Source organism: Aotus nancymaae, unplaced genomic scaffold (assembly GCF_030222135.1).
Source record: "Aotus nancymaae isolate 86718 unplaced genomic scaffold, 86718_ANA_hifiasm-v0.15.2.pri h1tg000025l, whole genome shotgun sequence".
Taxonomy (NCBI): Eukaryota; Metazoa; Chordata; class Mammalia; order Primates; family Aotidae; genus Aotus; species Aotus nancymaae.
In genome coordinates this window covers 16,858,443-16,874,822 of record NW_026988438.1, presented here as the reverse complement: position 1 = coordinate 16,874,822, position 16,380 = coordinate 16,858,443, and the positions used below count along the sequence as shown (strand labels likewise).

The window sequence follows — 16,380 nt, the reverse complement described above, 5'->3', positions numbered from 1 at the left end:
TAAAAAATAGTTTTTAATATAGGTAGTACCAGTTTTCCAACATTACTCATAACTTCATCTTTTCAAAGCTTTTTAAAAAAGTGGTAATTGCCTCTTATACCAGGTGAATTTTAGAATTAGAAAAGTTTTTGTTGTGATTTTGGTTATAATTTAATGGAACCTGTATATTAATTTGAAAACATTGACATCTTTATACTATTTAATCACTTATCCAGTCCCCTGACTTCCAATTTATTGCAATTTCTTTTCAAATTTATTTTTGTGTCTCATTAGAGTTGCTAGTTTTTTCTTATAGGTTTGCTATTTCTTATTAAGGTTATTCCTAATATTATATTTTAATCTCTATTTAAAGTGGAATGTCTTTTTGATTTTTAGGTGCTATGGCAGGTATACATGAAATGTAATTTTTATACATTATCTTATACATATATACAGTCATTTCATACATTATTCAGTTACTTTTGAATTGATTATTTTGGGGGTTCTAACCAATCAAACTATGAATAATGATTTTTATCATATCCAGTATGAAGATATAATTTTTATCTTATGTGTTATGGGTATGTGTGTTTGTGTCTTTTATGTTGGATAGAAATTTATATAACTGTTAAATTATAATGATGATTGTGACCATTGCTGTTTTGTATCTGATATTAATGGGTTTGTCTCTGTTATATCTCCCTTAAGGATTTTGGCTGTTGGCCTAAATAGATATTCTTTGTCAAATTAAGAATGATTCCTGTCTCATTTTAATCTGGAACTTTAGAGTAAATGGTTCTGATACCTCATTTTCTATATTTTGGATCTGCTTGAATTTTTTTTTTCTTTGTCTTACAGGATGTTCAGCTAAAAGTAAAAACCTACTTGCTTGGAACTGATTTGTCTATATTCAAATATGATGATTTCATCTTTGTTTTGGATATAATCAGCAGGTAGTGTTTAAGATCTTGTCTTATTCTTTAGTTTGAGTCATTCAACCATTATAATCAGTAAATAATGAACGGGTGAGTTATCATCTGTAACTTCTTTATGGAAATGAAGATAATCATACATTCATAATTTGATGGCTGCTATGTTTTTATGTTAGTGTATTTAAATATTTCTGCCCTCTAGATGTTTGTAAACCTTAATAGATTTGTGATCTTTAGAATTTTTTCACATATCCAAATTTTTGCAGTTTTTTTTTTTAATCTTTGAAGAAAAGAACCTGCACTTCTTTTTCCTCTATAAGGATGTTGCTGAAATTTACTTAAACTTTTTTTATCCAACTAGGTTGATGCAAGTTGGAGAAGAATTTTGTGGTAGCAAGTCTGAAGTTTTACAGGAGTCTATTAGAAAACAAAGTGTCAATTATTTCAAGAATTACCATAGGTAAGAACTCTAATAAAAATGTATAGACTTATTTAAGTAATGATAAAACTTTTGTCTAATACTTAATCTTAGAGCATTAATTGATTTTAAACAATTACTTTTGAATTTGAATGTGTTGTACCTTTTTAAAGATGGTTAAGAGTTTTTTTAAACCAAAATATAATGAAATGTTCTGATTATGTATTCATTGTAAACTTTAATGTATTCTTTGTCTTGAGGGGCTTAAAATATTGAACTGATTCCTTTATGAGTAAAACATGATTATTTGATCAAGGTTCCCAGAAATAATTTGGCCACTGTTCCATGCCTGCATACATATGGGTGTGTGAATAAGGAAGTTAAATCAGTAGAGGCAGTGCTCGGTGAGGGGGTGCTTGAGAGCATCTGTCTTTTCTAGAGAAGAGGATATGATATTCAGAATCTTGCTACAAAGCCAAATTTGTATACTGCTTTGCTTTGCAAAACAATCACAGCTAATATTTAAAAGGGTGACTAGGAATGGTTTTTGGGGAGTGGAGGAAGGTGGGAAAGAATGTTCATAATGGCAGTGTGATTATATGCTTAGATCAGCAGTAAATTGAGGGAAGAGAAAGCTAACATTAGACTTCTCTTGTTATAAGCTAGACCCTAAGTTGTATCCCTTACATATATTTTGTCCTTTGAGTTGAGTTATATCTTACTTTTTATTCTGAACTTTTACTTTTTACAATTGAATTTAAGTTTTGATATCCATGTTATTTGGTGCCAGAGAGAGTCATAATTTGAAATTCTGCTTTTTCTTCTTTTGTTCGTAGTCAACACCTGCTCACAATGATATATGCCATGTCAAAAGAGAGATGACTGAACACCAAACCATTGATTAATTAATTATTAAATATATTGACTATGAGTTGTCTGTGTTAATTGCAAACAATTAAGTAAATTGTTTGAAAAGGATTTAAATTGAACTATACTAAAGCAGAGCCTTTGAATTTCATAATCGAGAATGTTTTAAAACTAAAAAAAAAAAATTTAATTGAATAAACCTCAGGGAAACAGTGGGAAGGGACCAGTAGGAAGCCCTAACACTGCCTTTATTTATAACTTTGTTTTCTGTTAAAACTTAAACCCTGACTAAAACAAAGGGCTGCTTCCTTAAACATTCCTGTATAGAAACAGGAGGGGCCTGTTAATGATGGATAGGGAATAAAAAGCAAGCACAAAGGAGCAAGAAGCCTCACTTTCCCTGTAGTATGAATCATGCCAGATGTCTCTCTTCCCAGAGATTGCTTTGTATCCAACATGACAACTGGGAGAGCTTTTGGTGTTCCTAGTGTCCAGGATGTGTGTACAATATAGAAACACTGATCTATTTAGTGGCTTCCATTCTGCATTCTGTTTTACTTATTGTCAAAAGGTGTCTGTCATCTGTAGCAACTAGATATGGAGATTTTGACCATGATAAAAATTCTTCACAGAGTTCACGTTAATGAAATTAGAGAATACAGAAATGAATGACTTAAATCTTCCACAAACACTCAACATTTTAAATAACTTCTTTTAGAAACATTTGTGAAACCTATTTCTCATTGATGTGGCTGTGCTATATTATTTAAAGGAAAGCTGCGTTGAATAATAGTAGACTTAGGTTCTTGTCCCATTTTTTGCTGCTTATGAACTGTCTGATATTGGCAAATTTTTAACCTCTCTGGCCAGTGATTCTATGAATTATAAAATGAAGTGGCCAGATTAAAAGGTCTCTCCATTAGTTCTGCACATCATGACCTGTTTTCTTGCAGTATTTTATATTATAAAAATTGGGGCAGGTTAAACAGGAAATATTTAATTATTACACAGTATTATTCTTTTTCCCTAGTATTTAAACAAAAGTTTAAGGTAGTTTAGTTTCTATCCTGTCTGTAGTCATTTTTCTCTCTGACAGTTGTCATTGGGAAAATTATAGTGGAAGTCATTTGGTAAAGTTGGTGCAAACCATCAATGTGTTCTAAGGTATATTTGTTTCTTTACAAAACAAAATAAACTTGACAGGAACTTTAGAAATGATGCTAGTGTACATACATTGAAATGACTAAAGTCATATTGCATTAGTCAGTGATGAATCTAAATCTGCAAAATCCCAAATTAATATCCCCTTTGCCAAATCATACTACATAAATACTGAAAAACTGTATGAAACATGGTAAAATATAGATGAGGTGTGTTTTTATTTTGCTAATACAAGTGTTTAAATGCGCATACAGTTTGTTTCATGGTCCTCTCCTGCCAAATAGAGCTCTTGAGAATGAAGAAATTCTTGAATCAAATTATTCTGACTTTGAATCCATTTAAGCTATTGGTTTGAAGTTATAGGCATAATAAAAAGGTAAAAATAGGAGCAGTTTATTTTTGGCAGAACAGCTACTTATGATATGAATTAATGTTAGTTGTGGTAGTTGTTTAAAAGTTTGCATTCCACTATCTTTTTCTAGGATAAAACCGTATGAACATGTGAGAGAACACAGCCTCTATTATTGTTTGTTCCTACCTCTCAAAAGTATAAGTTTTATTTTCCCCCATTAAAAAAAAAATCCATATACTAAGTTTATATATGCCCAAAGAACATTGTTCTGTCAGATGTTGAAGAATTTCTAAAAGCACAAATATTCTAATTTAAACCATAGTGACATAAAAATTACAGAGCAATGTATAATTGTCAAAATATTCTGTTTAATAAGTACATTTTATTTTGTAGTTACTTTAGTAATCAAAGCTTATAAAATATTTTCAAGGATCCTAAGGTTGCATTGACTGGTGTTGGAAGAGAGAAGTCACCTATCTTTTTAGAAGAAAATACAACAAATTAGATGAAATAAACAAATTCCTTATAAAGCCAAACTTAATAACCTTACAAAACAAAATATAGAAAATATGAATAGTCCTAGGTCTTTTGAAGAAATTATATTTGGGCTTCAAAACATTTCCATAAATCTTCAGGCCTGCTGATGTCACTGGTAAATTCTACCAAACATTTAAGGAGAAAACAATACCAACAGAACTCTTTCACAGAATAGGGAATGTTTTATAATTTATTTATGAGGCCAGCATAGCATTGATCCCAAAACAGAACAAGGGGACATAATAAGAAAGGGAAATAACATGGTAGTATCACATAAGAACATAGATGCAGGCCGGGCACAGTGGCTCATGCCTGTAATCCCAGCACTTTGGGAGGCCGAGGCGGGTGGATCAAGAGGTCAGAAGTTCAAGACCAGCCTGGCCAAGATGTTGAAACCCCGCCTCTACTAAAAATACAAAAATTAGCTGGCGCAGTGGCAGCCACTTGTAATCCCAGCTACTCAAGAAGCTGAGGCAGGAGAATTGCTTGAACCTGAGGAGCAGAGGTTGCAGTGAGCCGAGATTGCACCACTGCACTCCAGCCTGGGCGACAGAGTGAGACTCCATCTCCAAAAAAAAAGAACATAGATGCAAAATCCTAAACAAAATATTGGCAAATTAAATTCAGTGATACCTGAAAAGGATAATATGCTACAAACAGGTAGGATTTATTTCAGGAGAACCAGAGTTGGCTAAACATTAAAAAAAATTAAGAAATTTAATTTATCAATTGACAGCATAGAAGAAAAAATCATAATTATCATTTTAATAGATGTAGAAAATAATTTTGATAAAAATTCTACCCTAGCTTATGATTTTGAGAAATTGTGTTTTTGTGTAATTTTAACTTTCTTTCTAATTGTGTTCTTATATTTAAAATGTGCCCTTTTTCAACAGCTTATCAAGTCTGGACTTGTTTTGATGTTGTTGATGTTGTTTTTTAAATCTAGTCTGACAATTTTTGTGTTTTGATAGAACTGTCTTTCCATTTACATTTAATATATTTATTGGCATAATTATTAATAGATTTAAACCCATCATATTGCTGTTTTATATCTAAAATGTTAAATATTTTTTAAAAATTTTCTCTTTTTGCTTGTTTTGGATCGATCATATATATTTTTACTTTTTATATTATATATATTTTTCTGTTAGCTTTTAAAAAATACATTCTTGTAATGGTTACCACCAACATTTCAATATGCATTTATGTTCTACCGTAGTCTACTTTAGGTAGCATACTTCCAGAATAATGCAGGAACCGACTTTAAACTGCATTTACTTCTCCTACCCTCTTGGTGTTTTGTCATATACTTTTGCTTTATATATTATTGTCTATACATTTTTTATGCCTAGCGTTGACTACGCTTCTTCAATCTGGGTTATACCTATTATCACTGTATTTGTTTTAAATTACAGTGTAATAAATACCACAAACCAGTCTGAAAGAGACAGGAAACACATTATCCCCTAGGGCCTCCAGAGAGTGGAACTCTGCTAACATCTTGATTTCAACCCACTGATACTGATTTTCAGGCTCTGGCCTCTACAACTGTGAAAGAATAAATTTCTGCTTGTTTAAGTCACCTTGTTTGTGGTAATTTGTTACAGCAGCCACAGGAAACTAATATAGAGTAGAATTACTGAGTCCTATGGTAACTCTTCCTGTTTAACATTTTGAGGAACTGTCACACTTTTTTCCAAAGTCATGATACATTTTTACATTTCTACTAATACTATATGAGGGTTCCAGTTTCTCTAAAACCTTGTCAACACCTGTTGTTTGTCTCTGATTATGGCTGGCCTAGTAGGTATGAAGTGGTATCTTACCATGTTTTGGGTTTGCATTTCCCTAATGACTGATAATGTTTAGCATCTTTTAAGGTGCTTGTTGGCCTTTGTGTATCTTCTTTGCAGAAATATCTGTTCAAAGCTTTCGCCCATTTTGAATTGGGTTATTGGTTTTTTATTATTGAGTTGTCAAGTTTTGTAGTTTTAGTTTTTAGTTAGGTCTGCAATCCACTTGAGGTAATTTTTGTATATGGTATGAGCTATGCACACAATCACTTTTGGGAATTCTTGGCCATTATGTCTTCAAATATTGTTTTTGCCTATTCTCTGTCCTCTCCATCCAATTGCCTGCATAATAAATGTTTTTACTATCTCACATATCTCTTATGATCTTTTCTGTTTCTTCCCTTTTTTTCCAACTTTTGCTTCAATTTCGATATTTTCCGTTGATCTGTCTTGGAGTTCATGAATGTGGTCTTCAGCCATCTCTAGACTGCTATTTTACAATCCAGTCAGTTTTTAATTGGAAGTATATTTTTCAGTTCTCAAATGTCTATTTGATTCTCTTATTGATTGTTTCTCTTATTGCAGTTATTTGAAATTATCTTTTCTATCCATTTTATACGTATTTTTTTCTGTTTTATTTAACTTATAGTAATTATCTTAAAGTCCTTGTCCATTAACTGTAGTAGTTGGAGCAATTACTGTTTTTTAGAGTCATCTATTTATTGTCTATTTTGAACCTGTGGATTTAAAAAAATCTAGATTTTGTTTTTAGCACGGTACTACCAACTTGTGGTTGAAAGAGGAAGAATAGGGCAGGCACTGGCCCTTTTGTCAACTGGATAAAAGGGTTTGTTTCTCTGGGGCTGCCTATATAATGTGTTGATTACTGAGGATAGACAGTAAGAACAATAGCATTAAAGAAACAAGAGATCAGTATGGCATAAGTGATTAGTGGAATGTCAAGTATATAGGTGTCTTACACCTGCTAATTTAATTTGTAAATGCTGTGTAGGGATAGGCACTTAGCTAAACATTTTCAGAAAGCGATAATTATCTTGCTATTGTGGCTTTACTAGATATGGTTCACTAGATCTGTGGCTTTACTAGAGCCGTGCTGTTTAATGTAATGTGTTAGTATTGATGATCTCGTATAATCTGTAAATTTTGTCTTTATGTTTTAGCATCGATATATAATCAGCTAAGGATATTTTAAGTATGTGAGTTGGTGACAAGCTTTTAATTTAGTCCCCTAATAAAATTGTCATTTCCTATGTATTACTTTCGCAATATAGTACAAACATTTATTTAGTTTATTAACATTTAAGAGAGTTTTTCTCTCAAGGATGATAAGATATTAACTAATAAAAGTAAACATTTCAGTTTACTGCATTATACGAATGGGTTTTTAAAGTTGATTATGATCATGATAATCCTATAATTATTTGTATCATACATTATTTCTTCAATTCTTGTGTGCAGTGTACTTTTCTTCTCACTTTTTGGAGTGTTCATTTTCTTTTTTTAAGAACACGGCTTGATGAACTGAGAATGTTCCTAGAGAATGAGACTTGGGAACTTTGTCCTGTTAAGTCAAATTTCAGCATCTTGCAACTTCATGTAAGTGTCTCTTAAGAACAAAGAAATATGTCTTTTAGTCATCTTTTTACCTTTTCTTTTTGAAAAAATTATCCGCAAATATATGAAAACATTTATAAAATAAATTAAGAAACAGTTTCTTATCTTCCTTCCTTGGAAGTCATTAGTAGGCAGCATCTTTTACAGTAATGATCCTTTTTTGGTTATGAAAAATCTGTCTTCTTTTAGAAAATTCAGTTTACATACTTCAGGAAATCTCTTGCCTAAAAAGAGTTACAGTTAAAATGCTATTTTTTGTTTGTTTTGAATTCAGGAAAGGGCCGACTGCTGTATTTAAATTTTGCAGAAAATTAATTAGCCGTATTTTGGCATTATAATACAAATGCTTATTTATATTTATAGAATATTTTTTATTTCTTAAAGTGACTCGTAGGTTCTTAATTTGTGCTGCAATTCTTAAATTTGCCTGTAATGAAAATATGCCTCAGAAATAAAAGAGGCACTTATAAAAAATACTCTTAACTAATTTGTATTAGTTAATTCCTTGAATACTTAAAGAATAAGCAATCTGTGAAAGAGTCTTTAATTGGTTTGATTTTTCCCTTGGTTGAAACACATTATAGATAATTATAAATATTCATGTCTGAAAGATGGTGTTCTGCAAATACCAAGTATCAAAATGCAGTGCATATAGCTAGATCCTTGTTCAGAAAGTACGGTGTGTTTAGTTTTTGCCTTTGGAAGGAATGGCTTTCTAGAAAGCAATTTTCTTATTCTGGATAAATGTAAAGAATACATGACTCCAAGTTTTTTTAATAGGGATTATCTTTATGCTCATATTGTATAATAGCTTCTTATCTAGTTTTATTATATTGTCCTATTATAGAAATATTAAAAACATTGTAACATGGTGATTAATAAATGCTTTAAAGACAGCAAAATTAATGCTAATGTTAATTAGTATTAGCAAGATAACAATTAACATTAAATTAACATAGGATTTAAGAATTCTAAAAGATTTAAGGTAATTCCTTAGCATTATTTAGAATTCTAAGTTTAACATTAATTTTAGAATATCTATGAAATAATTTTATTTGACTTCTTATTTAACCATCAAATTGTGTGTTGTCATGTTGTTACACTTACTTAGTAAAATTGTAAGACACATTTTTTAAAAAAGGCATGTTGAAGCATTCCCATCTAGGTAAACATTATCTCCTTTAAAGTGGTTACCTTGAAAACTATTCATAACTTAGTTTTCGCCTAACATGCATTCCTGTGGATTTGATTTTCTAAAAATTAATCTCATTGATGTATATTCACTCCTTGTTTAGAATTATAAAAATAATGGCATGATCCTTAGGCATTATAATGTATATGGTTAAATGTATAGTTGAAATCATCCAAGATGGCTGATCACTAGCAGCTCGGGCACGTAGCTCCCAGTGAAAGCGCAGAGAATGAGAGGACGCCACACTTTCAGACGAATATTTGTTGCTCACGAACCAGGAGATTCTCAGTGGAGGAGCCCCACGGGTCGCCAGAGCGACTCTTGTGGCCGGTGCGGCGGTTTTGCTGGCGCCTCAGCGCGGCAGTTCTTGATGCAGAGTCCAGAGATTCCCAGGCGGAAAAGCACCATCAATCTTAACACCGCTGTTTTGGCCGGCGCAGTGGATTGCTCAGATTTGACGCTGGGAATCAAAAGTTGGACATCCGCTCAGAGACCTAGTTAGAAAGTCGGTAATTACAAAGACGACAGAGGGATAAATATATAATGAAGGGAAGAAAGCAGCCTAAAAAGGCAGAGAATACTCAAAATCAGAATGCCTCTCCCTCTACAGGGGATCGCAATTCCTCATCAGTAATGGAACAAGGCTTAATAGAGAACGAGTGTGTTCCAATAACAGAAGCAGGTTTCAAAATGTGGGTGATAGGAAACTTCTGTGAATTAAAAGAACTTGTTCTAACCCAATGCAAAGAAACTAAGAACCTTGAAAAAAGGTTTGACGAAATGCTAACAAGAATGGACGCTTTAGAGAGGAATATAAGTGAATTGATGGAGCTGAAAAACACAACACAAGAACTTCGCGAAGTATGCACAAGTTTAAACAGTTGAATTGATCAAGCAGAAGAAAGGGTATCAGAAGTCGAGGACCAGCTCAGTGAAATGAAACGAGAAGACAAGATTGGAGAAAAAAGGATAAAAAGGAATGAGCAAAGTCTCCAGGAAATATGGGACTATGTGAAAAGAGCTAATTTACGTTTGATAGGTGTACCTGAATGTGACAAAGAGAATGAATCCAAGTTGGAAAATACTCTTCAGGATATCATTCAGGAAAACTTTCCCAATCTAGCAAGGCAGGGTTATATTCAACTCCAGGTAATACAGAGAACACCACAAAGATATTCTTCAAGAAGACCAACCCCAAGGCACATAATTGCCAGATTTATTAGGGTTGAAACGAAGGAGAAAATACTAAGGGCAGCCAGAGAGAAAGGTCAGGTTACCCATAAAGGGAAACCTATCAGACTTACAGCAGATCTCTCAGCAGAAACCCTGTAAGCCAGAAAAGAGTGGAGATCAATATTTAATATCCTTAAAGAAAAGAACTTTCAACCCAGAATTTCATATCCAGCCAAACTAAGCTTTATGAGCGAAGGAAAAATTAAATCTTTTGCAAACAAACAAGTACTTAGAGAGTTCACCACCACCAGGCCTGCTTTACAAGAGCTTCTGAAAGAAGCACTATACATATAAAGGAACAACCAATATCAGCCTTTCCAAAAATATATCAAAAAGCAAAGAGCATTAACACAATGAAAAATGTACACCAACTAATAGGCAAAACAGCCAGCTAGCATCAAATGGCAGTATTAAACTTATATATATTCTAATTGGATAAAAAGCCAAAACCCATCGATATGCTGCATCCAGACCCATCTCACATGCAACAATACACAAAGACTCAAAACAAAGAGAAGGAGGAAGATTTACCAACCAAACAGAGAGTAAAAATAAACAAATAAACAAAAAGCAGGAGATGCAATTCTCGCCTCTGATAAAGTAGACTTTAAAGCAACAAAGATCAAAAGAGGCAAAGAAGGACATTACATAATGGCAAAAGGATCAGTGTAACAAGAAGAGCTAAGGATTCTATAGATCAATCAGACAGAAAATTAACAAGGACATCCAGGACTTGAACTCAGACCCGGAACAAGTAAACTTAATAAACATTTTTAGAACTCTCCACTTCAAATACATAAAACATACATTACCACCTCACACCTATTCCATAAGTGACTACATAATTGGAAATAAATCGCTCCTCAGTAATTGCATAGCATTTCATAGGTTTAAATGAAATATTGGTTGGCTGCTTGTTTGTTATTTTCTTCCCTTATTCCTTCCTGTCTATATCATTAAGTATAATTATTGGTATAAAAGAGGTTTTCAATACCCATTACTAAATTGCATTCTAGCCTGGGCAAGAAAGCAATACTCCCATTCTTTCTCTCTCTTTTTCTTCCTTTTTCTTCCTCTTCTTCATTCTTTTTTTTCTTTCTAAAAAAAAAAAAAAAAAAAGAAATGTAAAAGGAAAATAAACACATATATTATTTAATACTACAAGCCAATGTACCTTTCAAGAATTTTAAGGAAAGCTTTTAAGAATATCATTGAATATGAACAAATTTAAATTTGGGATTATTCCTTTTAGATAAAAATGTTTGTTAAATCTTGTGATAAATCATTAAATCAAGGTTTTTCTAATTCAAAGGAACTTTAGAACTTATTCCAGCTTTTCCTCTAATTAGCTATGTAATGTTGAACTTTGCACTGAATCCCTTCAGACTGCCTCAGTTTTCTCATCTGGTTATTGCATAATTTAGATTAGGTCTTACAACTCTTTAGCTTTGCTGGAAATAGAAGACACATCATATGACCTTCGCATATATGTTCGTGTTGTCTGTTTCTTGGTATACAGAGAAAGGTAAATGAAAGTTTGTAGACATCAGTGTGACACAGATATATATTTTATACTTTGTTTCTGATGTATTTGTACAGAATATCTTAAGTGATGCAAGCATATGAAAAAGCAGGGTGTTTTGCTTTAACAATTATTTTCATAAATGACTTTATTGATTAGGATTTTTGCTGCTGTGTTAAAATTTTTAGAAGACATTCAAATTTCTTAAGCTGTTTTAAAAAATGATCTGTCCAGTTTCTTAAAGGAAGCCAAAAGTAGCTTGATGCAGATGATACTGTTTTAAGTGGTATCATTCACTGAGTTGTCTTTAGGAAAACCTTTAATCATGTATTTCCAAGTATGTGCTTTTAGGCAACTTGCATGATTTAAAAGTCAATAACCTGAAGGTCAAGATGTTATTTTTCTAATATTCTACATTTATATTGATGGATTCTGTTTGTATACTAGAATTTTATTGTTGCTAAAAGGTATCTGGCTCCTTTTTTTAACATCTAGGAATTTAAATTCATGGAGCAGTCTCGTTCCCCATCAGTTTCACCTAGTAAGCAGCCAGTCTCAACTTCTTCAAAAGCAGTGACCTTGTTTGAGCAGTACTGTAGTGGTGGGAATCCGTTTGAAATTCAGGCTAACCACAAAGATGAAGAAACAGAAGATGTCTTGGCTTCTAATGGGGTATGTGAAACATAAGTGAGATTTCTTAATTTAAAAACATTCTACTCAATGAGTAAGGCAATTTACTACATTTATGTGTCCATTTACTACCATTTTGCCTACCTATATACTTAATGTACCTATGATATTACATTTATAGATAATGACTCTATAATATGCATTGTTGACCTTGTCCTCTTAAATAGTAAATTTGTTTGCTTATGTTCTTACTACATTATGTTTTTATTATGTTGCTAATCAAGTAGTAATATAGTTTCTTCACTGAATACTTATGAGATTTATTGTACAGACAGATGAGTGAGGGAATAGATATCATCTGCCCTTTTTCTTGACACCCTTTATGGGTAACTGATTTATTTTGTTCCATGTCCCTTTAAGAGAAAGTGATAATGTCTTGCTTAGTTGGCAGGCAGGGATATTTTTTGAGATTTAGAAGTACAGTGTTTTAACAACACTTTGAGGACCTCAAAAACAATATTAACTAGACATACTGTGAGTTAGTGGAAAGGATTTGAAGGCAGATGATGAATATCATCTTTATTATTTATCAGCTGTGTGGCCCTTAGCAAATTATTTTAACTCTGTGACCCTCAGTTTCCCGATATTTACAGTAAGAAGAATGCTTGCTTCACAGTTACCTACATGGGGTTTCACAGTATTTTACTTGACTTAATATTTTGTTTGATGGTTTCTTCTTAATTTCCATAGTGACTCAGTATGATTTTTATTTTCAATTTTATGAAGCTGAAGTGAAAACTATTCAGATATGACAAAAATATGTTGAAGGATTTGTCTTTATATTTTATTATAGTAGAATTTCTTTTTTATTTGATGAAGATAAAATTAATGAAATTTAAATTGTTTCAAAGTAAGCCATATTTTATAATTCAGTGATTCTTTGTGACATTTTGCCTCTGTGAAGTTGCCTAAACCAAGAGGAATTTAAAGTCATTCCAATTATTTTAAAATAATATATCTTTCTATAAAAGTTATTCATTAGTTAAAACTTACATAACATTTGATTCTTATTATTTGCAGCAGTGTGTTCTATAAAGTTGCCGTGAATACTGAATTAGCAAATACTGAACCATTACTCCCAGAGCAAATATAGGATTAGGTTCCTATGAGCCTCTGGTTGCAGCATGTTTATCAGCCCATCAGTACATAATCTGAACTCATAGCCAACAACACCATAACTCATGCCTAAATGAAGCTTATCACTTACCAGACACATTTTTGTTTGTAAGGCACATCACAGTCTTATTGTACTTTGAAACATTAGACAGCACTTCAGTGCTACACTTGCAGGGGCATTCTAAACAGTTATATCACCAACAAAAAGCACACAAAAATATAAAACATTTGGCACTAAATTGGTCATGAAAAGGAAACTTGTTTATAGTATGAGAGGCTAAGCAAGAAGACAGAGCATGCCTTGTTTGTCCTCAGCTGGGAACATGCATGTTGGATGACTCAAAGTTTTCACTGTTCTGCACATATTTATGAATAACTCCCAAAATGTCATGAGTATTGACTTTAGAGTTACAAATAAATTTTAGTGAATAGGCAAATTTGCAAATATTAAATCCTCAAATAATGAGTATATATGATACGGTGTGGTCACAAAGCTCTGTCGTTGTAACCAGGATCCTAGCTTGTGTAGAATACCTTTCTGCATAACATCAGGATCACATTGTGTATAGGTATAGAGGATTACCTGTAAGACTTGTTTGCAGTTATTAATGTGTGGTCTAATCTTTCCAGGTGCAATTTGTGTCCTTGAGAATCAGGGTCCACATTTAAATATAACCTTTCATACTGCTTTTTATTAATAGACTCTCAAAACATGGTTGTTGAATTAGGGGACTAACTTCTTGCCATGTTGTTATCATACCAGTTTCCTCAGCTGTCATGTGGAGATAAAACTTCCTCATAGAAGTGTCCGTAGGATTAAATGAGATAATTCATGAAAGCACTTAGCATAATACTTGGTTAAAAACTCAGTATTAGCTATCATTTAATCATATTAATGTTAGCCATTATTTAAGCATATTAATCTGTAACATTAATAGATGATGATGATGATCATCATAATGAAAATGCTGTCACTGCTTCCTTTATTGTGCCTGAATTTCACTGTCCTTCCCATGCTGGCATTGGGCCATGGTACCATAAAGATGATGAAAATATTAGGAAGAGACCCTTCCTCTCAAGAGTAAATCTACCATTTTTGTCCTCATTCTCAGTAGGTCCTTGTGTTCTAAGCTTAATTTTCTAAGTTACCATTAGAATTAAATCTTATCATAGTGAATTAGATAGAACATTAGCATGTGTGTTGCACGTATTTATTAAGCTGAAGTAATACTTCCAGAGTGCCAGAATTGCATACCGAACCTCTTTTTCAAGAGTTTTATTAGCAAATTGGAAATAAGTATGGTGAAACTTCTGAGAGATTTTAGGTTAAAAAAAAAAAAAAAAAAAAGCAAATGTATACTCTTTTCTTTTTAGGCCAAGTGGAATGTTTGTTAGGTTTTTGTTTATGGCGATTTGAGTTTGTTGCACATTTTCAAGCTTTTATACGTGTAATATTTTTATTTTGTGTTGATTAAGGTAGAAATGATGAAGATCATGGAAGAATAGTGAGATTCTTGGTGACAGTATTAAAGCTAAATTGAGAATTCTCTTGTATTTAGCTGTTGCTTATAAAATTGAGTACTTTCACTGTGTTGAGACACCCCACAAAAAGAGGCTCTTTATACTCACTTTTTAATATCCTGTGTGTTCTTCAGTATGAATCTGATGAACAAGAAAAGAGTGCCTATCAAGAGTATGATAGTGACAGCGATGTTCCTGAGGAACTCAAACGAGACTATGTGGATGAGCAGACAGGAGATGCTCCTGTGAAAAGGTGATTATCCATATATTGTGTGGTATTTAGCATTTTATCTTGTTATCTTAACATATAGGATTTCCTTTAAGGTTAAGAAAAAAACAAAATTTAATTTTTTTTGGTACTTATAATGTCACCTGACAGAATCATTTAAAAATAATTCCTGGAAGGCTAAAAATGTAAGTTTTTCCCCTTAACATTTCATAACTGAATTTCAGGAAAAATAAAATAGTTATATGAAAAGTTTGCAAAACTTTTGGTGGCATCTCACAAATCAGTTCATTTAACTGTGAACTGGATTGTTATTGTGTCAAGAAAGAAACTGATTTAGTCATTTATACGTTTTTTAATGGCTACTTTGAATGTAGCTTTCCTTTGAGTTACATAGTTTGTTTGACATTGTTTTTTGTAGCAAGATTCTAATTCCTTTTTTTTATGGTATCACAAAGTTAGATAGTCATTTTTAAAATCTGTTAAAATTATCTTGTTGAAAATATTGAGCATAATCAGAGATCAGTTTTTGCAGAGGAAGAAACTTTTAGATTTATAAAATCAGTGCTGCCTTGGTGGCCATTTATTCTTTACATAGATTTAATAAAAGAAAAAACCTCAAAGAGAAAATGGTCTTTTGTTTTGTATGTGGAGTTCTTGCTTCAATCTTGTAAACACAGAAAGTTGCCACTTATTTTCCCTATGTTATTTGTGTTCACTATTTGAACCTTCTATCAAGGTGTCCCATTAGTGGTTGAGTTTTGTTTTATGATAAACTGACCTCTTCAAAACTATGATAATTATAACAGAATATTTTCTTACCTTTTGCCAATTAAATGGGCCTGATTCTTAGATGTTGAAATGACTTGATTTCATGACTATCAAACATTTAGTGACCATGGATATACTTGTTTCTTAATGATAGATTTAAGTATACTCTTATTGTTTAACCCCAGACTATCTATTTGATACTTGTTTAACTTGAAATCCCGACTGAAATAATTCTGTTTTCAAAAGTGAGCAATTCACGTATTTGTAGGTATTTTAATTGAAAAAATTTGTTCTATTGGTTTTTGCATATGTATGATATTAAGTGTCAGTATGATCTACTGTGAACTGAATAGAACTATTTTGTTGGAATTCTTTATTAGATTTATTTTGGGCATATTTTGGCCAAAAGGAAAGGTCCATTTGAATTGAAAT

The 16,380-nt window shown here is 32.2% G+C and overlaps 1 protein-coding gene across 2 annotated transcripts in view; it reads left to right on the top strand.

Annotated features, from left to right (window-relative positions):
• Nucleotides 1-16,380, top strand: part of VPS50 (VPS50 subunit of EARP/GARPII complex) — a 130,394-nt gene that overhangs the window by 78,061 nt on the left and 35,953 nt on the right. The window contains exons 15-19 of one of the 2 annotated variants that reach the window (XM_021674207.2): nt 838-932; nt 1,273-1,371; nt 7,569-7,659; nt 12,120-12,296; nt 15,086-15,204. In XM_021674207.2, coding sequence (XP_021529882.2) covers nt 838-932; nt 1,273-1,371; nt 7,569-7,659; nt 12,120-12,296; nt 15,086-15,204 — 581 coding nt within the window. Of the gene's footprint in view, nt 1-837; nt 933-1,272; nt 1,372-7,568; nt 7,660-12,119; nt 12,297-15,085; nt 15,205-16,380 lie in introns of those variants that run through there. The other variant, XM_021674208.2, reaches the window with a different exon arrangement.